This window comes from Haliotis rubra, unplaced genomic scaffold (assembly GCF_003918875.1).
Source record: "Haliotis rubra isolate DU_JTF1 unplaced genomic scaffold, ASM391887v1 Scf606, whole genome shotgun sequence".
NCBI classification, from domain to species: domain Eukaryota; kingdom Metazoa; phylum Mollusca; class Gastropoda; order Lepetellida; family Haliotidae; genus Haliotis; species Haliotis rubra.
Genome location: NW_025767309.1, coordinates 1 through 25,183, shown reverse-complemented (window position 1 = coordinate 25,183; position 25,183 = coordinate 1). Strand labels below are relative to the sequence as shown.

The window sequence follows — 25,183 nt, the reverse complement described above, 5'->3', positions numbered from 1 at the left end:
AATCGATTCAAAAGATCAAACTCAATGCATTTCTCAATTCTAAACATTGTACATAAATTGTATTTGTTACGGGAGCATACTAGTAACTTGCCGAGATCCACAGGAGAGAAATCATTAACAAGGTGACAGTTACGGGAGCATACTAGTAACTTGCCGAGATCCACAGGAGAGGTCATTAACAAGGTGACAGTTACGGGAGCATCCTAGTAACTTGCCGAGATCCACAGGAGAGAAGTCATTAACAAGGTGACAGTTACGGGTATGCTCTTAAACATAAATTTGATACCTACTATTTAAATGTGACATTCGTGATAGATCATTTAACAATAACGTTGTGTTTCAACATGATTTAATTCACTTTCCCCAGAATATTTCTCTCAGCGATCTACACATACATTTACTGGAGCCCAAAGCCGACATAATCACTTCTTGCATAGAGGGTAAACTTACTGACGGTTTGTCGCTTGTATTTATTGTTATATATATGAAATCTAAATTGACACACACTCTAAGGCCAGAACAATTAACATGGAGAAACTGTTCCTAAATCAGGAGAAATAAACGGGACATCTGTATTGGAAACAGCAAGAACAAAGGAGACACTTTCCAGAACAGTCAGATTTTTTAGTTTCGTAATATTTGAGGAAGTGTTAACTGCAATGTTATAAAAAGTTTAAACATATTATCTACATATAATATAAAAAGAAAAAGTATTAAAAACTACATGTTGAATAAAACAAAACAAAAAGAAATAATCAAAATATCTGAAAATAGCAAGTTTATCAGCCTTGCGAGATATTTAGGAATACAGCTCCTATTTCCCCCCGATGTTAACATACACCTCGTTATATGATAACACTGACAACAGTTCTATTTTCCCCTGATGTTAACATACACCTCGTTATAACATACACCTCGCTATATCATACACCTCGCTATGTGATAACACTGACAAGTTCTTTGTTCACTCGATGTTAACATACACCTCGCTATGTGATAACACTGACAACTGTTCTTTGTTCACCCGATGTTAACATACACCTCGCTATGTGATAACACTGACAACAGTTCTTTGTTCACCCGATGTTAACATACACCTCGCTATGTGATAACACTGACAACAGTTCTTTGAAAGATGCTCTCACAAAATATTTACAGTAATGAGATCCATCTGGAAAGAGGCATGTGAATTTCACATTTGTATTGCTACTGACATCGCATTTATTGTCGGTCATGTGAACAATGCTCACAGGCGACCTGAATTAAAAAGAAACGAAGATTTGTAAATACATTTTCAAGAAACGATAAAATAGAAAACATACATAATGGAATTGTAACAAAGTGAAAAAAAGAAAGAAAACTCAACAAAGAACACCTAGCGAACTAACTCAATGAAACTTCATCTCAAGCAAAGTTTGAGTATTCCTGGAAACTGTCCATGTAGGCCTTCACAGAGTCATAGCAGAATTCAAATTGTTCCTGAAATGATAATAAAAAAATGCAGTAATAACTTCGAAGCCAAGTCTCTGTAAATGATTCTATACTCTTGAGAAAAGTAGGGGAACTTTTAATTTAGGTAGGAAGTATAAGCGTAAGCAAACCTTTCAAAGACAGACATCTTATGAACGTACCACAATTTCTCTTTATCACCACCCCTAAACACAACGCATGGGTGCACGTGCACAGTGCAGTAGCCCCATACACGTACATTTGGTGTCATTCTTGATTTTGAAGGTTTTCAAGAAAGTCGATAAATAGATGTAGACCATTAGTTTTGACAATCATCTTGCATCATACAAGTGTTAGTGTTTGTCTCTAGCCGGTTTTTTTTTGTTTGTTTGAAAATGAATATCGTTCACATGCAATTTCCGTCATACACCAGTCATCTTTCAAGAGCGATTACTGTACAAACAACCATGCATGGTCATAAGGAAGTACATGTGACGATGCACTCTCAAAACATTCATTATGATCATATCAACATTGATTGACTGCGATATATCTCCCAAATGTTTCAACTGTAAATTCAGAAACGAAGTTCCCCTACTTTTTTTAAGAGTATATAATGAAAACATTCATGCAAGTTCCAGTAACGATTAGCACGCTTGGTACTTTAAGCCAAATGAGTTGTCAGACTCATGATTATTTAATGCACTGTCACCATTGTGAACGATATGCCCATGGCACATTCTTCTTCTGCTGCCGAGTATGCTCTAAATTCATAAATCGTCATACTTCGTTATATAATGACATAATTAATGAACTGTTGCTACGAACAGTATTTGGGTTGCATATCGGAATTTGAGCCTTCTAGGAGCCAGAAATGACTCAAAATGTCGGATATAAAAATCAACAACCAATAAGCACCAATATGGTGAAGGCAAACCAAGAATCTGCGCGATTTGGATCTGATGCAGCTTTGGTTCTCGTACTGCGAATAAAAGGAATATGTCCATGTTCCCAATGACTGCGTTATCAATATTTCCATACCAGGTTGGGAATAACTTGTTTCCGGACAAAACGTATGCTGCGTATCGTCTGCTGGAGGGCGACTTCCTTTTCCAACAGCAGGCGCTGCACTGCGCTGGCAATAACACAGAAGAGACCGCTTCTGGTGGCTCCGTCCCTGAAACAGAGTAAGCCATTAATGCCCCTGGTCACGTGTCATAAAGGATGGACAACTCTAAATGGCAAAACTCGAAAATGGCTTATTAGGCACCACGTTGGTAACAACTATGCATATATCCCTACATGTATACATTGTGTAACACTAACAGTCATAGACTGTAACTATACAAAATGAGATATTGAATGTAGTTAATGGCTACTGTACAGGCTAGTGGTACCTGCAGACAACTAGAAGGGGTGAAGGAGCACCAGCGTTCCACTGTCTGAGGAAGTCGATCAAGCTGAGGAGGCTAGATGGTGATTCCGGAAGTGAACTCTTCTTAGGCCAGGCGGGAGAACGGAACACGGTTACCTCCCTTTCATCGTTCTGTTTGGAGGAACAAATCCATATATATCAAAGGGAAATCAGTTGAGGCATGCTGCAGTCAGTGATACACTCTTCAAAAAAGGAACGCACAGGATATAATGTTGATTTTGTATATTCATGAAACATTCAATACAAATATATAATAATTTTTGAATGGTGAAAAACACACGCAACAGTTGTAAACGTATGTAGCTTTAGTGAACAACGTTTGAAAGACTGCACGAAAACGTCAAGGAAAAGAATTAAAAGCAAGAAGCGCGTGCACGTTTTGACAATCGTGCTGTGTCAAGGGTTATAAGTAAGTAGTTAAAAATCAGTGGATCATTTTGTCATACATTTCTCTACTATGAATACACAATGCCCACTACTGCATCGACAACAACACAGGCCTTGGAGCAACAACGCATAGGCATGGATTCCGAGGATCTTTTCAGCGATTAATCATGGTTTCTGCTCGAACGCAATACGGCGTGTCTAATGACTTCGAAATGAAGGTTTTCACCGTATTGCGTTTGACATATTAGGGGTCGGAAGTGGAGGGAGCCATATCTGGAAGCCATATCTCTCTCACCAAATATAACATGGTGGTCCGGAACTGCAAATTGGTACATCGACCAAATTCTTCAACGTCGCCTTCTCCAGATTGTCAACAGACAGTTAGTTGGACACACAGATCGTGTCCCTGTTGACTTCCTTCATCTGCCGGATCCAAACCCGATAAAATCTTTGTAGGATACGTACTCAAGTAACCTCTGCTTTCAGGAAGAATGGAGGAGAACTTATCGGTACAGAATCCGTAGATTTACGTAGTTTCGGGCAAGGATGTGCAGAGCAGCGGTAACAGCTCACGGTGTTGCACACATTCTCGGTAACGTACTTGTCTTGTGAAAGGGCACGCAGGATTGCAGTTGAACATAGTAATGTTTTTCAAATTCGACCTGTGCTTTTTATTGTACATGTAGCTGTACTTTGTGACAACCCTCAATATAAAGTCGAGCCACAAACAACAGTGACTGAAAGCATGAACATCGTCCCAGGTCGTGGCGACACACAACTGGTGAACCACACGAACGGAGTGAGTGAGTGAATATCGCTTTTAGCAATATTCCAGCAATATCACGCCTGAGACACCACAAGTGTGATTCACATATTGTAGCCATGTACATGTGTCATTCACATTCTAGTACTGGTGCAAACGGCGTTTTGACATATACATGTAATTTGAAGACTTCACGAACAAGTGCACCGATTTTTCCAGTTTTGCATTCTGCGTGCCTATGTCAGATCACTACTCCATAACAGTGTTAAATACTGTAACGTTATAAACATGTGGCCCCGGAACATGATCCGGTATATCAGATTAAGTAGCAAATATATTACCCATCAGAAGTTTAGACTCACTGGTGTACATATAGCAACTTACCTAAAATAAATTTTGCAAAATTGTCCTTAATGTTTAAGGTACCGTTTACACATGAACTGATGTATTGTAAAAGAAATTCGTAACGCTGAAAAGATTATTGTCATGAGTTCAATAAATGATACAAATCAGTGTAAATTGGCGATTTCTAAACAAAACTTTACACCAAAATGAAGCTGTTCACATGCACGATATTTGGTCTGCAGTTGGTTCCCCCAAGTTAGTGGAGAAATCAATCTTCGATGTAACCATATATATATACATAACATATAATGATTGTTTTAAGTGAGTCTAAAGTTTTGATGGGAAGTATACCATCAGAGCAAAAATATCTGATCACTGCACGTCATCAGGCCGGATAACATCTGGAACATCGGAACAACATTTTTCATTACACGTTTAGAAACTGCATTTATTAATTGCCAAGTCAAACCGTAAGCTGTTGCCAACATCGTCTACAATTATGCAGTGAAAGTTTGCTTTGAGCACAGCTTAACGTCAGATTCACATGACAACTAAACATACGTCTCAGAAAGGTAGCAGGTAACTTGAAACAGACTAAAATGAATTGTAATGACCCGAATTATGACCTTTTTATGTTCAGGAACTAAAATATACAGCTGTCTTCTAATGAAATGGTTACACGTGTGTGTTTAAAGACAATATCTACATGCATTGGTTCTTTTCCGAAAATGTGAATGGAGTGAATGGAGTTTTAGGCCGCATTATCACCATACGATTCAAGCCATATCACTGTGGAGGAAGTCAGTTCACCATACGATTCAAGCCATATCACTGCGGAGGAAGCCAGTTCACCATACGATTCAAGCTATATCACTGTGGAGGAAGCCAGTTCACCATACGATTCAAGCCATATCACTGTGGAAGAAGCCAGTTCGCCATACGATTCAAGCCATATCACTGTGGAGGAAGCCAGTTCACCATACGATTCAAGCCATATCACTGTGGAGGAAGCCAGTTCACCATACGATTCAAGCCATATCACTGTGGAGGAAGCCAGTTCGCCATACGATTCAAGCCATATCACTGTGGAGGAAGCCAGTCCACCATACTTGTAATCGAACCCTGTCATCGGCCTGAAGAGTCAACGCTTTTACTGGGCGACTGAACCTCTCCGAGAAGTGCAGAAGAAATTCTGATCCGTCAGCTGATATCATCGCTGTCTTGACATATAACTTCCAGCAACTCACTCTCTCGTATATAATACATACCTGCGTTTCATGCTTTAGCTTTATTGGTACATCAGTCTCATTTGATCACTCTCTCGTATATAATACATACCTGCGTGTCATTCTTTAGCTTTATTGGTACATCAGTCTCATTTGATCACTCTCTCGTATATAATACATACCTGCGTGTCATTCTTTAGCTTTATTGGTACATCAGTCTCATTTGATCACTCTCTCGTATATAATACATACCTTCGTGTCATTCTTTAGCTTTATTGGTACATCAGTCTCATTTGATACTCACGATCTCCAAAGTCTCATCCATGAAGCATTTATTCACGTGTGTTTTCAGGCATCAAGGTCCTTTATACCTACCCCTTGGCTGTAACAGATTTTCTCCATAGTAAAGCCGGTATGTTCCTCAATCTTCCCTTCACTAACGCTGAAGGGACCAAACTTGGTCGGCTTTTTGTCTTTGGCCCAGAACATGCCACACTTCTGAGTTCAAAACGGGAGAAATAGATAATTTAACATTGTCTTGTTTGTTAGTAAAACACTTAAACTCACAGCGGTCTGTTAGGCTAGGTAAACCATAACTGACACACAGTAAAATATTACACGAGCATACTGAAAAGATAATACATTACGATGTTAAAAGTATTCTCTTGTGCCACCTGAATTCATTCATTGTTCTTGTCAGAGCTTTACGTTAGTTCAGTAGCAAACGGTACATGTTTTATTCTATGGTAATCGTATGGTATCGTGTTCTTTTTATCCTGTGAGTGAGTGAGTGAGTGAGTGAGTTTAGTTTTACGCCGCACTCAGCAATATTCCAGCTATATGGAAATAATCGGATCTGGACCAGACAATCCAGTGATAAGCATCATGTACATCAATCTACGCAACTGGGATACAATGACATGTGTCAACCAAGTCAGCGAGCCTGACCACCCTATCCAGTTAGTCGCCTCTTACGGCAAGCATGGGTTACTGGAGGTACATTCTAACCCGGATCTTCACGGGTCTTTATCCGAAGACTCACCGCGTCCATGTCGGTGTAGTTCTCCAGCAGGACGATGCCACGGACGTCATAGTCGTGGACGAGACGCCAGAAGTCAACAACTGTGGACGTCAGTGGGATTTGAGTGAGGATGAACGCGCGTCGCTTCTCATAGGACTGAAATGTGAATCACCAAGGGATATGTGAAAGAATAACCAATGCTTCACTTTTTACTTAGAAAATTATGAAAAACATATATTTTAGTATATTTTTTTGTTTGTTCAAGATTTCTATGACAACAGACAGATAATATATAGATTGACACATTTGTGACAAAAATATTGGCTGGTTGGTTGGTTTGTTGTTTAACGCCGCACTCAGCAATATTCCAACTATATGGCGGCGGTCTGTAAATAATCGAGTCTGAACCAAATAATCCAGTGATCAACAGCATAAGAAGCATCAATCTGTTCAAATGGGATACGATGATTTCAACCAGGTCAGCGAGTGAAAATGAGTTTGAGTGATGTATGACATCGGGACAGTGATAAATACTCACCGGAGCGATGACTGCATTGATGTAGTCGGTGCCCCCTGCTTCGCGTGTTGACAGAGTAGCGCGATGCTTGTCTCCTGTAATAAAGTGGTACAGAGATTGAGAGTAGTCTTCATCTTAAACCTTTGTATACATGTGCATTCATGCATAGCTATTTGCATCTCGTCTCCAGTATATCAATATTGTATTCATTTGTCCATTGAAAGATGCAATGACTTACCCTTGCTTACAGTTGAACTGACGTACATACTGAACTAAAGGTTAAGGATTTGTACGTTTGGTTGGTATCTTTCACTATAGCGAGATTCCAGTTTGTCGGTTTGACTGGCACTGTGAAACCTACCAGGAAGAATGTCCTTGTTTCTGTTTTTTCCGATGTTCTCGAGGTCCCTGGCAGCGTCACTCACATGGTCAGTCTCAGGGCACTCGCAGAGTTTCTGGAGAGTACAGGTTAATGTGTTGTAGTTCCTGTGTAACCAGGACCCTGTTTCTCAAAGCCATCATAGCGCTACGACTATCGACATAAGTGTTAAGTCGTGGCGCTAATACTGCTTTGTGAAACAGTGCCCAGCACCATAATAGCTCTATGTATATAACGAACGTATAGATAATTATCGAGTCAATAATGACCAATTTTATGGATGTCAACATCTTTTGAGTGGGACGTTTCGATGGAGATTCTTGTACCGTTATCAAGCATGTTCATGTCTGATGTACAATTACGTCCATCATTACATGGTTAACTGGAGCAAACATAACCCACCTGATAGGCAACAGCAAGGTTGGAGTTCTTCTTTAGCTGTTGATGAGCGATGCCATAGAGACTGGCGGGTGTGGAGAGGACTGTATGGCACAGAGCGTCCAGGAGGCAGTCATGGAGGAACACATACTGGGACTATAGAATAATATACGTATATGTTAGTCAGTCAATGTCATTAATCTTGCATTTGAATATTGAGTGGAAATGTCAATATAACATTGGCGTCACGTGTGTGAACATAAAAAACAATACAATAACCAGAACATTTAAGAAACATCTTAAAAACAAACCTTGACACAGAGATAAAATAATTAAACTTTTACAATAAAATCATTACTATCTCATATATGTTCCTGTGTATGTCACTGCAATATCACTGATGACATCGTCCTGCGTTCAGACAAAAACGTTTGTAGAGGCGTTTCCGGATCCACTTTGCTTTCAACTGTACGTCTAACATCCCTTATTCCCAATACCGTGTGAGGTTTCCCTGCATCTACTGACCTGTGTCTGTACCATACTGACTCTGCAGTTCCTGAGTCGCCAGACACAGCCGTAGATGTCCACCATGTTTCCGGTCTCAGCGTCTTCTATCAGGGAGTCCAGAGCAATCAAGGTTCCTGTTCTGCCCACACCAGCACTGGGCAGGGGATGGAAGATGTAATAATTTACCACGCCTGTCTACTTCTAGTTCTTACGGACAGTATACAAAGATGAGACGCCGTAAATCTGATTTGTCTATATAAATTATTTATAAGCTTGTATCGTATGTGGTAATATCTGTCAACAAACTGTTTTAAAGAGTCGGTGAGTGAGTTAATATTTAGCGTCACATCGGCAATATTGCAGCCACATCGTGACGAGAACAATTTAATTTATAGCAATAGTAAAATCAATAAATTTAGAACGTAATAACCTGTCATCGAAGGACAGTAAAAATACTAGATTATGACAGCTCTTAATTTAAAACTAGTACGCTATCATAAAAATAAATCATTAGAGACAGCAGTACAATATACAAAAACGGGCTATAGATCACCAGCAACTGAAGGTAGATCATCATACTGGGGACCATGGGGACTGCTTTAAAGAATACATGAAGTTAAAGTTTAATGACGATATATGAACATATACATCACAAAGGTCATGAGCATTGAAGTGAAACATGTCCAGCCGAAGTCGTATACACTCTTCTATACACTCCATCTGTCGAACTCTGGCCAAACTTCGGATTATTGAATTATAATGTTAACCTCTGAGTATTCCTAAATTAGCTTTAGATATAATCTGAGATAATCGAGTAATTATATTTTTAATGTTTTTTTTCAGTCTAAATTTATAATTCAATTGTGATCTCGTCACGGCATGGCTGCAATATTGCTCATGTAAAGTCAGATTTCAACTCACTCACTCACTCCAGGTGTGACTGTACCTGCAGTGTACGACCATGGGTCCTTGGGCGAAGTCACAGAAGGTCCTGACTTTGTTCCTGAGTTCCACCAGAGACATGGTGTTGTCTGGCACATCCTTGTCAGGCCACACCATGTAGTGAACATGTTTCACCGTCCTCTGCATGCCTCCCTATGGAAGATATGCTTATGTATATAATTCTAGCTTCAACCTAAATTAATATCAATTAGCAAACAATTCTATATGTCAGCAATACGTTTGTGAGGAAGGGTCATTTCTTCTTAAAAAAGTTGAGGAAAGTCAAACTATGCCTTGAATCGTGTTTGCAGAGTCCTCCGGACTGAACTACACAGAGCTTTTGGTATTTCGGTGTTTGTGTCTTTTCGATTGTCCGACGATATATTGCTATGTCACTGGGATACCACAGTTCAGTTTAAAATCGATACCCTAATGTATACAGACTCCAAGCCGACAGGTATTGTGTTATCTCTTTAATCCCGAGCATTGGGCAGGATAACAAGTACCATCGTTTAATGTCCTCAGTAAGATGGGGCCGGTAATTGAAACACTGACCTCAGGGCTCTCCGAGCAGATGCTCCATCGACTGCACCACGGAGTCACTCAACTAAAAGGAAGGGTCTTTGGCTAATTCCACACCTTTACTGAACTAACTAAATTGAACTTGTCACTCCCACCTTCTTTATCGTGAGTGTTCTGATGGTGAAGTCAGCCAGAGGACAGGAGTCAGCCACTGTAATCTTCCAGGGGCCGAACGTCTTGGTGTCCTCTCCTTGTTCATTGGGCCAATACGGCTCACAGCGTCTCTGACAGAAGACATTCATAGATGTTAAATTCAAATCGTCAGCACCAGGAAATTAATATGCAGTCTCGCATATTTGCCCTAACAGGTTCCACATAGGGCACAAAAGGTTAGCAATGAAAAATATTTGAACTGATCGGTGTAAAACAGTGATGACACAAGGTGTTGCCACGAAAAGGATATGCACGTCCTCCTCTAACAGTAGCATCGACACATACTAGTATGCCATTTAACAGCAGGTGTCCGTTAGTACATGTCTTTCAAAGGAACTCTTGTTTATCAATTATTTCGTTTAGGCTGTTTCAGCAAGCATAATGGTTGCAAATTGAAATAGGATACTGACATTATTAAGCGATGATTGTTTCATTGGCTACATCAAAAGTACTATTATCATTGAACTGATATCGAAACTAAATATCACCCTCCCATCTTCCGTGATATTGGCCAGCATGACAATGACAGGGGCCTGTTCTTGCCAAATCATCTTCCAGAAGTCCACAACAGTGTTAGGCAGAGGACCTGGCACCGAGGTCATAGTTTAGTAACCATGTGACTGACACTTGGAGAATAACTGGTTCATTAATTCAGTATACAGTATATAGAATGTGGGATATCTTAGTCAACATGCTGCTCTCTTAGGATGGAATACAATATTACGTTTATTGATAAAGTATACGGACTGAGAAGATATATAATCAAATATCGTAGTTAACACGTGGCCATCTCAGGGATTGAAGAACAGGATACAGTAGACAGAATGTGTGAAATAGTAGTTAACATTTGGCCATCTTAGAGGTTAAATAGATGGACACAGTAGACAGAATGTGGGATATCTCATTTAACACATGACCATCTCAGGGGTTGACAAACAGGACAGAATGAAGGATATTATATTTAACATCTCATGACCTGAATGGCATTGTACTTTACTGAACTCGGAAATCTCAGAAATTACTGCCCTATTGGAAGTGGCGTGAATGTTGCCATATATATATTTTCAGACTTAGATGTCAAAAGGTTTGTTTACCCTGTGTTGCGATGTACTGTTTTCCCCTTGTTCGTCCCTGCAAAATACAATACACCTTGATTGAATCAGTAGCCTTTAAATAGCTTGATAGGTAATAAAGTGATATGCATCTTACAACCATTTGTCAGTGTGTCTGTTTAAAGAGGAAATCAACGTTTGCAACAAAGTGGTTTAATTAAATTAATATCTAATATTCGAGTGTGCTGAAACACTCATAGGGACGGTGGGGTAGTCTAATGGTTAAAGCGTTCGCGCGTCACCCTGTAGACCCGGGTTCGATTCACCACATGGGTACAATGTGGAGCCCATTCCTGGTGTCCCCCGCCATGATATTGCTCGAATATTGCTAAAAGCGGTGCAGAAACATACTCACTCACTCACTCACTGAAACACTCATAGGTGCTTTCACAATCATTTCCAATTAGCTGACTAAGCAGTATTTCAGCGGGTTGATGAAGGGAGTCCCGTCAACTCACATCGATGTAGCTGGCGTTTATGTAGCCACTGCTGCCACCATTCCCTTTCAGAACTACCAGACAGTGGTTATCTGAAACAAATCATGACCCTATAATCTGTAACTATTTACATTCAGGTGTACTTAATCTGCATCAAAAGAAAACCTGTCTCACCTGGGCTGCCTGTACAGTACTTTTCAAAGTATAATCTACATGTGCAGTCGTGATTTCAGTTTCAGATTGAACCCTTAAAGACTTCGCATTGTTACATCAAAATATAGGATTTCGTTCTAAGTAACGGCAACTTACAAGAACGGAATTATCTAATTATCGCTCGTAACGTATTTTGCAATGATAAATACCGAGCTTCGTCAAGTCGTTTTTTAAAAACATATTGTTGTGAATCTGTGGAAGATAAATTTTATGAATCCAATTATTGGAAACTCGAACCTACGCCAAAGGTTACGTAAAGGCAAACAAATGAACAATTGGAAATTCAACAGAATATCGTTCCCCGCTATTTTCGTTAAAACGTTTGAATCGTATTATTAGGAGTATATTGTAATACAAGACAAATCTTATGGATAACAACTTCTTGATTTAGTTTCACAACATTTCTGGGCTAGTTCTTGCCCCTTCTTCAGGTGGATAATGAGTATATTGCAGCAGCTAGATTCTACAGAAGTAGTATTAATGCTTTCATAAAAATATATTACAAGCACAAATTTATCATTTACAATATGTACGTGACAGTTATCACGTAAAATCAAACAGGCAATACTTCAGCCATATCGTGACTAAAAGTCACGAAACATTAAGTTACATTCAGTACTCAATATTGAAATGTTATTGGAATTATAAATCCTGTGATAAATAACTGTTATTATTTTGAAGATCATGGTGTAATATCATTATATATTAACCATTGATTAAGTAGACTACTATGTCACCTGTAACGCACCTCCACCTGTAAGTGCAATCCTTAAGAAAGATTTGTACATAACGAACATATGTCATTGCGTGCTTTAAAGCTGTAATAAAACGAATTTTAGGTGAGTCGAGTGGACTGAATAAAGACCTGTCTTCGATGGACAGTAGACTCTAAATAATTAGAATTTACGATATTCATGTTCTATGTCAATATCGTGAAAAATATAAGCTCGTGTCTTACACGGGTAAATTCCTTTAAATCTATTCTTCGTGCTGTTCACTTGCGTCACTGCTTTGTCGTGAATAGCCGTCAGGCCTTTAGGGAGTTCCTGTAAATTCAACACCAGAGTGTAAACATTCCGGAATACATCTTAAAACATATTTCATATGCACATATGCAATATAGTGATGGAAATCATTGATAACCCCAGGTATGCATAAAGAAAAAGATGACTATCTCTTCCGGTAGTACCAAGCACAATTTCAATGAAAGTAGGTAAGGAGATGTGAAAACTGTACGTAAATGTTAAATATATGTTAAAGAGCAAATGACGCATAATACGTATTTTTAGTGAGACAACCAATAACATAACATTGATCTTTGTCTCCCAGGAGTAGGGTGTAGGCGCAGTTTCAGGCACATGGACCACTCGTTCGTGACTCAGGCCTGCACAATACGTACAGCATACTCTTTCACCAAGATTTCCTTTGTTGCTTTCTTCCTGGCAACGAATTCCTTGAAGGCACTGACTGCCACTGGAACACTACTCGGGACATTGACATAGATAGCCTCGTCTTCGTCGTTGGCGGCCACATGTTCCGATGCATCTTGGCCTCCACGGGCTGCCATAGGTAGGTTAATCCCGTTAGTACTCCTTTCTTCAATCTCTGACAACCACACAAGGGAGCAATATTAAGCCGGCTACCAACTACTGCATGTGATCTTATGGATATCGTTTACACCATTCACGGTGATAATTGTAACAAGAAATATAGAAAATCAAAGAAAAACGTGTAACAAGAAATATATAAAAAAACACGTTATGAAATATTTCCAAAAATGACCGTCACCACTGACTAATGACCATGCACATACACTTTGATGTTCATCTGGTTTTACTTACTTTTGTCCCTAAATCTTCTCAACGGCTCTCTAAATAAAACAAAAATACACGTACGACTTATTGACTTCGGCGATGAAAATATATATTACATGTAGAATTTGCATTACATAATTTCTTGCTTCTGAACTTTGTCTGGTTCTCAACTATGTCATTGCACATGTTTGGTTTTTATCCTCTGACACGAAAGTGTTAAATAGTATTCGCACTACCTAAGATCTATATCTGATCATGGTGTTTCGTCTCTGTATTGTTTGTAGTTGGGTTATTGGTTTATTAGTCCATACAAATAAGTAGAAAAACACTCACCTAAAGAAAACAACACACATGACAAGTGCGATCATGACGATTAGAAAGAGAAGGAGTCCAACGATGAGATTTACATTCTGGGGGCCGGCTGCAATAATAACAGGGACACTGGTAGAACAGGAGGTAACACTGTTGCAGGTACAGTTACAGGAATACTCATAGTGAGTGTAATGAGGATGGTTTATATGAGGACGACGATGGGATGTGCTCGAGAAATATGGAAATGGAAAATGAAGGTACTCAATAAGTATTCATTAACTGAAAATTCTATGTCCATAAAAACAGATCTAAAAGATTCACATGATGAATCCGTGAGACGAAAGTACCTGTCAGGTTATATAGCGATCGCAGTTCTTTGACTAGAATCCCTTTGCTTCAATATATATTGAGAGAAAAAAAAGAGGGGATCAAATGAAAGCGAAATTTTCCAGGTTTCTTCACAAGCTGTGCGATACAAGGCTTGTGAGGAAACCTGGAAAAAAATAAAGGAACACTTTTGCTTACATGTGATCCCTTATTTTTTTTCCTTCAGTATATATCGCTTCTTGAAACACTATGCTCATAGAAAAGAATGGGGGAGCTGTGTATGTTTCCTCCCTGCATAGCATTCCAATACTTAACACATATGTTCGCACGTGATGATCTAGTTGTATATGAAGCGGAGTTCCAGATTATTCTATTCAAAGGTTGGCCATACTGACTTAATAAGTAATGAAAGCCCTAGCAGTTACCTTCAAAAACTGCACAATACTCGCCACTTCTTCCGTTCAGACAGCCATGAGTACAGGAGCCATTCACATGGTGACACGTGGCATTGATACAGTGGATGTTGCAATCTTCCTTACACTTTTCGCCATACCTTCCATTGTCGCACTCTGAAACCCAAACAATTCTTTTGAAAGAAGCCGTCTTATATGCATCGTAACACATCCTTCGATGTATTCAATGTTTCAAACAGACACACTCTAAGACCCTTTGGGGACTCCAGATATCAGTCGCACTTGACACTGATTCTAGAGTTTAGGCTCTTTAATGTGTTGCTCCCATGGTGGGTGATATCAATGTGTCATTCTGAATTGCAGATATTTACCCTTTAATAGGAATACACGATTTAGGCAGTGTGGAAGAAATATGAACATGTCATAGATACATGCATGTGATTGACCTTACCCTTTTTAAAGGTAAAGTCAGCAAAACTGATTTGTTGTAAAACGTTTTAATTCCTATATTGTAGTCTTAATATAGTGTGTATCAACAATATGGAAAGGTACCTCGAGGGTATCCTAATCACTACCTTTGTCGCATCTCGTTATGTTCAGGTCTTCGTGTTCCCATCCATCTAGACACACGTCACAACGCCCAGTGGTTCTGTCACAAGTCTGGTTGACACATCCCATGGAGCAGTCCAGCAGACAGTTCTCTCCGTATGTCCAAGGGGAACAGACTAGATGTTGGTGACAATAAATGTTCACATTGGATAAGAGACGTATCTGTTCCGGGATCAAATTGGCAATTTGTGTACCAATGTCAGTCCTATACAATATTCCAATCAGGTCACACTATGCGATGTGTTTACTGTTGGTTACACAGACATAGATAATGGATTATTCACACAAAAAATCTGTGGCCAAAGCGAAATGCGTTGACAAATCCATCAATAAATTCTAACAAACGAGGCATTAAAAATAGTTCTGATTTCATAATCAGATTCTTTTGGAACTGACAATTTTGCCAAGTAGATTGAAGATACAAAAGGTTAACCTTGTCATTATGACGTGAATGTTTGGCTGTCTATCTTCTTAACCTGACAAAGCGAACAGTGTGAAAAAAACCCACCCATCCTGTTCCACACACTCGTCACTCAAATTATAAAACGATTCTTATAATCGATTATAAAACCTTTTCCGTATTATGTACTTGATTCGAAAGCTTTATGAAATTCGTTCACGTAGAAATGGCAACTTGGTTCAACAGATATCCCAGCAAAGTCAATGTCCCAAAGATTAACAATGTTAGTCATTTTTCGGGAAGCAAAGACAATACCATCCAATATTACTACCTTCAGGAAAAACACGATACACATAACATTTGCCACCAAACAAGGTAAACACAGATAAAGTTACATTATATATTTTCAGAGATTCAAGTCAGTTTACCAAATATGAAGGCATACGTGATCTGTTTATTTAGAAAACGATATGTGAGACGCTCGACTTCATCATTCATCATATTTGGGGATAATGCATAATGCAAGAAGTAAACACCCCCAAGGGCACCAATTGTGCTTCACGTCTTGCTGATCTGTTCAGTCGGTGTTTCTGCTTGCTTTGCCTGATACAAAACAAAGGAATTTTGAATGAAGGTCAAAGTAGCGATGATCTGCTATTGTTCATTAACGGTACAAAAAGCCGGGAACACTTCCACTAATATACCCACCTGAGCTAGAAATAATGGAGACCAGTGAGACAGCCTCATTATGTTTGATATTTGGATCTATACATAACGATAGAAACACTACACAAGACAGAATAACAAGAAGGGTGACTTCAACACACCAACAGTCAATTTCCCTCTGTCAAGCAATATTTCAGCAGCGGCGACATTTTGTGAAAAGACTGTGGGTTCGGGAAAACTTAACCTCATGTAGGTATGCATGTTGTGTTTGTTGTTTAGAGTATCGTCACCTGTGTCATAAAATTGATGCAACAAACCCCTACAATAAGCCAATAGATCATACTCATCGTACCATCAACACAGTTTTCTCCAGTCCATCCGGCTATACAGGAAGTGCCACAATGTCCATTGTCTGAGTCGCATTTCTCAGGTTGACATCCTTCATGACACTGATTCATGCAATCCTTGCCATATGTGCCTGGTCGACATTCTGCAAAGAAAGTCAGAACCATACAAGACTGACAAGGTTACAATATACCTATGAAAACTGATTGCTGTTACGTTAGGTAAAGACAAACTTACGTGAAGAGCAGTTTTCCCCATGCCACCCAGAAAGGCAGTTACCGGCACACTTCCCTGTGACATGGTGGCAACTCCTACATTGACTGCGGCACCAGTTGTTACATCTTGGTCCATACCGCCCGTTCCTGCATTCTTTTCAAAAGGAAAATAAAAAAGACAAACATTCTGGGTGACATTCATAAAACTTTCTTAGCCCAAATTTTTTTTAATCTTTACGACTTACGGTAAGAGATAATAATTCTTCATGAAGCTGTCATGAAGCCGAAGTTGTCTGTCATTATCACACACGTATTACCAATCATCACTCAAACAGATCTTTGTTAGTACTATAGTAGTCCATTGCGTTGAGTGCTAAGCGAATTTCCAAGCTCGACATTCAGGATGGACAATTAAACCACAAATATAGAATAATGCTGATAATATGATTGTGAATGTTGATCAAAACTTTTCTTATTGGAATAGATTTGACAGAGTCTTCAAATCATTTACGACACACGTTTATGTCTGATCCATCCATTCAATACTAACAATGTGCACTGAGATTTGCATCCTTAAGTAGAAATTGTTTCACTCACAACAAACACATGTAAGAAGAGCGGAGTGGAAGTAGCATGTGCTTGATATAACAGATTTAATTATCACTACTTACTGTTCAGACATTCCCAACCTGTCCATCCATCTTTACACTTGTGGTTACAATCACCGGTGGCGCGGTTGCAGTGTTCAGGTTTACATCCCTCGTTACACGTCTTTGTACAGTTGCGTCCGTATGTCCCAGCAACACAACCTGCAGATCAAGTAGTAATGAAATTTCAAATGTTTGATGTATAAAGAAGTTGGAAATTGCTTTGTCCTAGCGGTGTGTAACTACAGTCAAGAGATTGGTCACTCCGCTAGGTGGCGTTGATTAAGGGTATATATAAGGTTGGCAAATTATCGTGCTGTCGCTTGTGCAAGCAAGAATATTGAAAGTGAACACCGACGCCAAATCAGACGCCATCTTGAAACGGCTGAATTCTGGTTTAAGATATTGTGTATGCAAGAACATAGATTACACAAAAAGGCTTATAACATGCTTGTTCATTTGGACAACATTGGTAAAGTGACGCGGGCATCTTATGTAAGAAATCTTCTGTTTTCACATGGTTATGGTTTTGTATGGTTAAGTCAGTCAGTTGGTGATGCAAGTTTGATTTTAAATCAGTTTCGAGAAAGAAGTCTTAATATGTTTAATCAAGAATGATATTCAGTAATACATACTAGTTCACGGTACGACTCTTATAGAATATACAAATCACTACTCCAGCCGGAGAAATATCTGTCGTTTTTAACTTCAAAGAAATTAAGATATCCATTTATACGTTTTAGGTTAGGTTTGATCAACATAATGGTAAACGAAGGAAGACGTTTTTTATATTGAACGATGCAAGAGAATGTGCCCACTGTGTAATATAAATGTGGAAAATGAAATCCATTTTTTACTTGTATGTCCTTTGTATAAAGATTTGCGTACGAAATATATAGCAGAATATTATCTATGTAAGCCACCTGCATTAGCATTTAAACTACTTCTTTCATCAACTGACCAGCATGTAATAATACAGCTGTCGTACTATATCAATTATGCTCTTTTAAACGTAACAATCTGATAAAAAGTGTTGTAGGTCCATCGTATTTCACTACTTGTACATAATTTACTGCTTGTATCATGATTTGCTGTTTGGATCACTAATTACTTCTTATTGCACCATATGTATAATGCATATGTATAACTCCAATGTATATGGGCTCGAGGCCTTTTGTACAATAAACATCTTTGACTTTGACTTTGACCAATTGGAAGAATAGTTCAACTCCCAACTTGGCGCTTTACGACAAGAGTTTACTCAAGCTTCTACTGATTTGAAGAAACACAAAGCTAAGAACGATTATACGTGGTCAAGAGAAGGGAATAAAATAAAGTTCAATTTCAACAGTGAGACAATAGACTCTTTGAATACTCTTTTGGCGGATCAGAATCAACGTTACGAAGAGGCTGAGACGGTTCTGACGTCAGCAATGTGTCCATAAAAGAAATAAACACTTTAAAATTGCGGATTCTAGTGAAGGGGGCTGGAAAACTGTGAGAAATTATGTTGCAAGTGATCTCGCTCATAACTCCTACGACGACAAAAGGATTACTTCGGCTGAGAACAAGACAGTCAGGAAACTTCGCTAGAAGCGTGCACGTCAATCCATATTCCACATCAAGGTCAGCTCGCCGCTCGTCGGCGGTCACTCGGCCTGTACAGTTTGCTATCCAGCCTGTTCCTGCTCTTCAGCCTAGCCAGCCTGCTCATCTTTGACGTGCCAAAAGTCAAAGGTCAGGTTCATGCTTCACCTCCGGCGAGTTCTCACTACCGACGAGATTGCTCCTACAAACGTCAGCGCATCTCAAGCCCCGAGGGTCACAGGCGGAGTCTTCACCCCAATAAGCAAACAGTAAACATTTGTTAGTTAAGTATTCTCACAGTGTTGATGTTGAGATCAATTCATTCAAACTAACTGATGACTATTATGAGTATGAGCAGGGAATATCAGGAATAATTGTCAAGGGTCGGCTGAAAGAGAGCTTGTTTTCTTGTTGCCAAATTGGTGCGTCAAAATTTGTTATTGAATTGATTACTTTTGGGCATCAATAATCATTTATATCTACTCCTGCTTCTATTTTGACACCCAATAACGAGCCAGCTCTCAAATACGATGATTTTGTCACGCAGGCTATTGAACAGCTGCCGATGAAGCAGTACATCGTGACCTGCCTTGAATCACCTACCGCAGTGTATCCATTAACTCTCTGTTCAACCATCGGGCAAAGAACGACTTATTCTTGACTTGTCCAGGGTGAATGTATTTGTTTTTAAAAGAACTGTGAACTGTGAAGATTGGAAAACTGCTTTGTGTTATATTAATAACAGTTATTAGCATAAACAAATTGACATCCACTCGGTTTATCACCATATTGATATTTAACCTGTTCAAGCAGATTACCTTGGTTTCGCGTGGCAGATAAAGCTCGAAAACTTTGCTTCTATAAGTTTATGGCTTTACCCTTGGGACTCATGTCAGCGGCTCATGTGTCTACTGGTTAAAAAGTGGAGGTCAGACGGACACAAAATAGTGACATTTTTTAGATGATAGTACTTTGTCTGGATTCTCATCATCTATGACATTTCCAGCAGGTTTTTTGTGCGTAACATTTGTTATATTTGGGATTACATTTTCATAGTAAAGTACAAATTCTAGTACTTTCTGAATTGAGCCCCATCCGGGATTCGAACTCACACCCTCAGAGCCAGGCACCTAATCGCCAGCACACAAAGTCAGCCGCCCAACCCGCTCAGCTACCGCGACTTTGACCACTTTCTAGATGGCATTGTGTAATCACAGGTTTTTGTACCTAAAGTTGAGAAATCCCTGTGGGTCCTATCCCGGAATATCGAATGGTTACGTTTTGTTATTGACACTAGTCCGATGACTATTTCTGTCCCAAAAGGCAGGATCGACAAGGTTAAACTTGCGATTAATACTTTGCTTCAGTGTATTTCTAAGCCAGTCTGTGTAAGGTCAGTTGGTCAAATCATTGCCATGAAGTTAGTTGTGGGCCCGGTATCGCAACCTATGACAAGAACATAGCAAAATATGATTTTAGATACCTTGTACAATTAGCCACTGCTACAACTGTTGTTAATTAAAATGCAAGTGACGTTAGATTTGCAGAGTACCGTGTTAATGTAGATTGTGTACCGAGTTGTAGTCAGTGGTCAAGTGGAGAAGCTGGGCTCAGTTCAACTTGGAGAGAGCACAAAACTGTGCAATTGGTGTTTGAAAGTTTGATTTCAAAGTTAAATGGTTCACTGGTAACCATAATGTTGTTAACATTGTAACAAAGGGTAGCATGAAGCAACATCTACAGATTTTCGATTTGTGCATAAAGTATAGTGGTGAACTAGAGGTTCAGTGGATTCCCCGTTTTACTAACCAAGAAGCTGACTTTTTTGAGTTGGTTGCTTGATTGTGATGACTGGGGTGTTTCTCAGGATGTTTTCTATAAAGTCGATGCTAGTTGGGGACCTCATCATGTGGATAGATTGCTTCTTTCTACAGTACGAAGTTGCAGCGTTTCAATTGCAAGTTCAGTAATCCTGGATGTTAAGCGGTAGATTGTTTCACAGTCAACTGGAGAGGAACTATGAGCTGGGTCGTTACGCCTAATGGTTTGATTCCAGGAGTTATCAAGCATTTGAAGGAATGTCGTGCAGCTGGTACTTTAGTGGTTCCCGAATGGCCTTCTGCAATGTTTCTGGCCGTTGATATGTGCAAAAATGTGTTCATTCCACAGATCAAAGATTGGATGTATCTTCCCACAGTTAAGGAAGCGTACATAGCTTCTAGGCTACAAGGGGGTTTGTTCGGCCAGAAAGATTTAGATTTTAATATGCTTGCTCCGTTCATTGATTTTCGTTAATTTATGTTTTCTGTGTTTACAGAGTCTTTCCAGCATGTGTACAGAGACGAGTTGAGTAATCTCCCAGAAGGTGTTGGAGCATTGGCTGATGATATCCCATCAATGTTGTCTGAAGCTAGAGCTGATTCGACAAACAGAAAGTATCTGTTCGGGTCTGCTGCTTGGAAAGGGTGGGCTTTTTGTAATGAGATTTCTTGTGATTTACCTTTATCGTCGTTTCATTGAAAAATAAAGACTGACATTTACAGAGACTGTGCATGGGTCATTATAGGCCGTACACAACCTGAACTTTGTCCAGTAGCTTGTTTACCACATTATCTTCATTATGGCTGCTATTAATTCTGATTCGGATGAGTATATTTCAGAGGTGTGACAAAATGTGTTTTTGGATATGTCCTCAAGAAAGGAAATGTTCCTCATATACAAGATTAAGAGAGATATTTACTGATGCTATACGGCCTTATGTTGATAACATCTAACAGTTTGGTTTGCATAGCTTGAGTAGTGGTGGAGCAACGGCAGCTGCAAATAATGGATTACCCGATCGAATGCTTAAACCTCATGGACGATGGAGAAACGAAAAAGCTAAAGACGGGTATATTAACGATAGTATGGAGCATAGGACTCTTGGCCTATGACTTTGCATATCTCACCAGTCACAAGCGTATTCCAGTAAATTGCAGTGTGTTGTGATGTTGTGGAACGATGGGGGTTAGGAGAAATGTCTACTAATGACAATGCATGCGTGATTGTTTAACGAATGTAGGCAGATGTGCTTACATCTATCATTCTGTAAAGGGGGAGAGTGTTCTGTTAGTCACTGAGAGCACAACGCTCTCACTATCAATCAATGACAGTTGGCAGAAAAATGTCAACAAACTTAACAAGGTCATAAATGAGTAGCTATAAAGGCTGTACGTATTCCACGTGATAGTGATATTATCGTGCAATCGTTCCATACCATTGTCCGACCTCATCACTTCAGACTTTCCCCTAACCGTAAATATGAATGGTTACATGATAGCGATATGCCTAAACTTAATAATTTCATTTCGTTACCAAAATGACACTCTCGTCATAAACCAACAGTTTAAAGAAAAGACAATCACCACACTGACTGATTCTGAAAACGTCACAACTCAACTCCCACCTGTCCATCAACTCTAGCACACACTCGTAATGGTTTTCGCCACAATGCCAAATGATTTGTGGTAGCTAACAGCGGGATGTTCAACACCAAAACGTTTAAATAATGATCATGCATTTTCTAATCCTAAAATGTTAATAACATCAACATACCATCTACATCCGATATCCTACATATCGTGTACAGTCCTTATGGTTAAAGCGCCGAAGACCAGGGTTCGATTTCCCACATATGTACAATGTTTATGGCCAATTTCTGGTGTCCCTCGCCGTGAATATTGCTAACAGGGGCGTAAAACCATACTCACTCACTCACCTTATGAGTTTGGAGGCACAACCAATCTAATCATAAGATCCGACAAAAAGGCGTTTGCAGGCTAGTTTCCAGGCTTGATATTCACGATGAGTAATTCAACCACAATTCGAGGGTAATGCTGATATTATGCTTGTTGAATATCAATCAAACATATTCCTATTGAATTGCCTGGACAGAGTTTTCAAACCATTATACAACACACGTTTTTGTCTGATCCATCTATTCAATACCAACATCGTGTACTGAGATTTGCATCCTTAAGTAGCAATTGTGTCACTCATAAATAACACATGTAAGAAGAGCGAAAGGAAAGTAACATGTGATTGATGTAGATTGAATTATCACTACTTACGGTTTTCGCATTGCCAACCTGTCCATCCATCTTTACAGTCACAGTCACCGGTCACGTGGTCGCACGACCCTGGTTTACATCCCTCGTTACACGTCTTTGCACAGCGGGGTCCGTATGTCCCAGCCCGACAAGCTGCAGATGAAGTAGCAATGTCTACTGATGACACTGTCACGTGTGACTGCTTAACGAATGTAGGCAAATGTGCGTACATCTATCATTCTAGAAAGGAGAGCGTTCTCTTAGTCACTGAGAGTACATCGCTCTCACTATCAATCAATGACAGTTGACAGAAAAATGTCAACAAACTTTACACCATCAAGAATGACCAGCGAAACACGCTGTATGTATCCCACATGATAGTGGGATTACCGCATAATTAGTTCATACAATTTTCCGACTTCATTACTTCAGACTCTCCCCTAACCGTAAACATAAATGATTAAATAGTGATATGCCATAATTAGATTGACTTACGTTACTGAATGACACTCTCGTCATAAACCAACATTTAAAGACACGACATTCACCACAATCACTGATTCTGGAAGCTTACTTTGTTTACAACGACCACCTGTCCATCCGTCTTTACAGTTGCAGTAACCGGTGACGTGGTTGCAGGACTCTAATTTACATCCTGGGTTACACCTCGCGTTACAGTTTTGTCCATATGTCCCGGTATCACAGTCTGCAGATCAAGTTGTGTTCATTACTGTATAAACTGCTGGATTCAAGAATGTGTACACCCATGGTTTGCTTTCTGCTACACTAATTCAAACACGAGACGGTTATTCGAATGTACAAAATTCTCAAACATCTCGGAAAGATGACATCACTTTCCAAGTACCCTCATATCTGTGGTTGAGCAAGCAGATATTCCCAGCACAGCCACCAGAACAAACGTTGATACAATAGATCTCCCCACACCAAACTAAAGGCAGAAGATCATAACTGCCATAGCAGTATGTACGTATCATTGAAAGTGGATCGAGTATTTCATATCAACGTGGATAATTCCAAACAGAACATGCTTTTGTGAACAACATACACTCGTAACGTCCTTTGCCACCAATACCAAATGATTTGTGGTAGCTAACAGCGGGGTGTTCAACACCAAAATGTTTAAATATAGACCATGCAGTTTCAAATTCTTAAATATTAATAATATCAACATATCATCTACATCCCATATCCTACATATCCTGTACAGCCCCGTTCATGTCTATCTTCACGAAATTAGGGCGGTTGGGTAGCCTAATGGTGAAAGCGCTGAAGACCCAGGTTCGATTTCCCACAGAATTTATGTCCAATGTGTACAACCAATTTCTGTTGTCCTTCGTAATGATATTGCTGGAATATTGCTAACAGTGGCGTAAAATCATACTCACTACCTCACTTTATGGAGGCACAATCAATATACTCTTATCATGCAACGAAAGACGTTTATCAGCGAATTTCCAAGCTAGACATTCAGGATGAACACTTAACCCGCTATTAGAGAGTAATGCTGAGAGTATGATTATTAATGTAGATAAAACATATTCCTATTGAATTGCCTGGACAGAGTTTTCAAATTATTTTACAACACACGTGTATTTCCAATCCATCTATTCAATGCAAACACCGTGTACTGAGATTTGCATCCTTAAGTAGCAATCGTTTCACTCATGAATAACACATTTAAGAAGAGCATAAGGAAAGTAACATGTGATTGATGTAGATTGAATTATCACTACTTACGGTTTTCGCATTGCCAACCTGTCCATCCATCTTTACAGTCACAGTCACCGGTCACGTGGTCGCACGACCCTGGTTTACATCCCTCGTTACACGTCTTTGCACAGCGGGTCCGTATGTCCCTGCCCGACAAGCTGCAGATGAAGTAGCAATGTCTAC

The 25,183-nt window shown here is 39.5% G+C and overlaps 1 protein-coding gene across 1 annotated transcript; it reads right to left on the bottom strand.

Moving 5' to 3' along the window:
- Positions 1-822: 822 nt before the first annotated feature.
- Positions 823-25,175, bottom strand: LOC124255704 (receptor-type tyrosine-protein phosphatase epsilon-like; the record flags this gene model as incomplete). Its single annotated transcript, XM_046689612.1, has 26 exons — positions 823-1,479; positions 2,491-2,626; positions 2,847-2,995; positions 5,981-6,103; positions 6,648-6,782; positions 7,165-7,238; positions 7,505-7,598; positions 7,925-8,056; positions 8,426-8,561; positions 9,354-9,502; positions 10,027-10,155; positions 10,573-10,670; positions 11,179-11,215; positions 11,655-11,725; positions 12,805-12,892; positions 13,246-13,451; positions 13,688-13,716; positions 13,994-14,081; positions 14,725-14,868; positions 15,288-15,437; positions 16,740-16,877; positions 16,970-17,101; positions 17,619-17,756; positions 23,291-23,422; positions 23,844-23,975; positions 25,028-25,175. Coding segments are annotated over 26 exons (3,063 nt in total), but the record flags the coding sequence as incomplete, so codon positions are not given.
- Between the last annotated feature and the right edge of the window lie 8 nt (positions 25,176-25,183).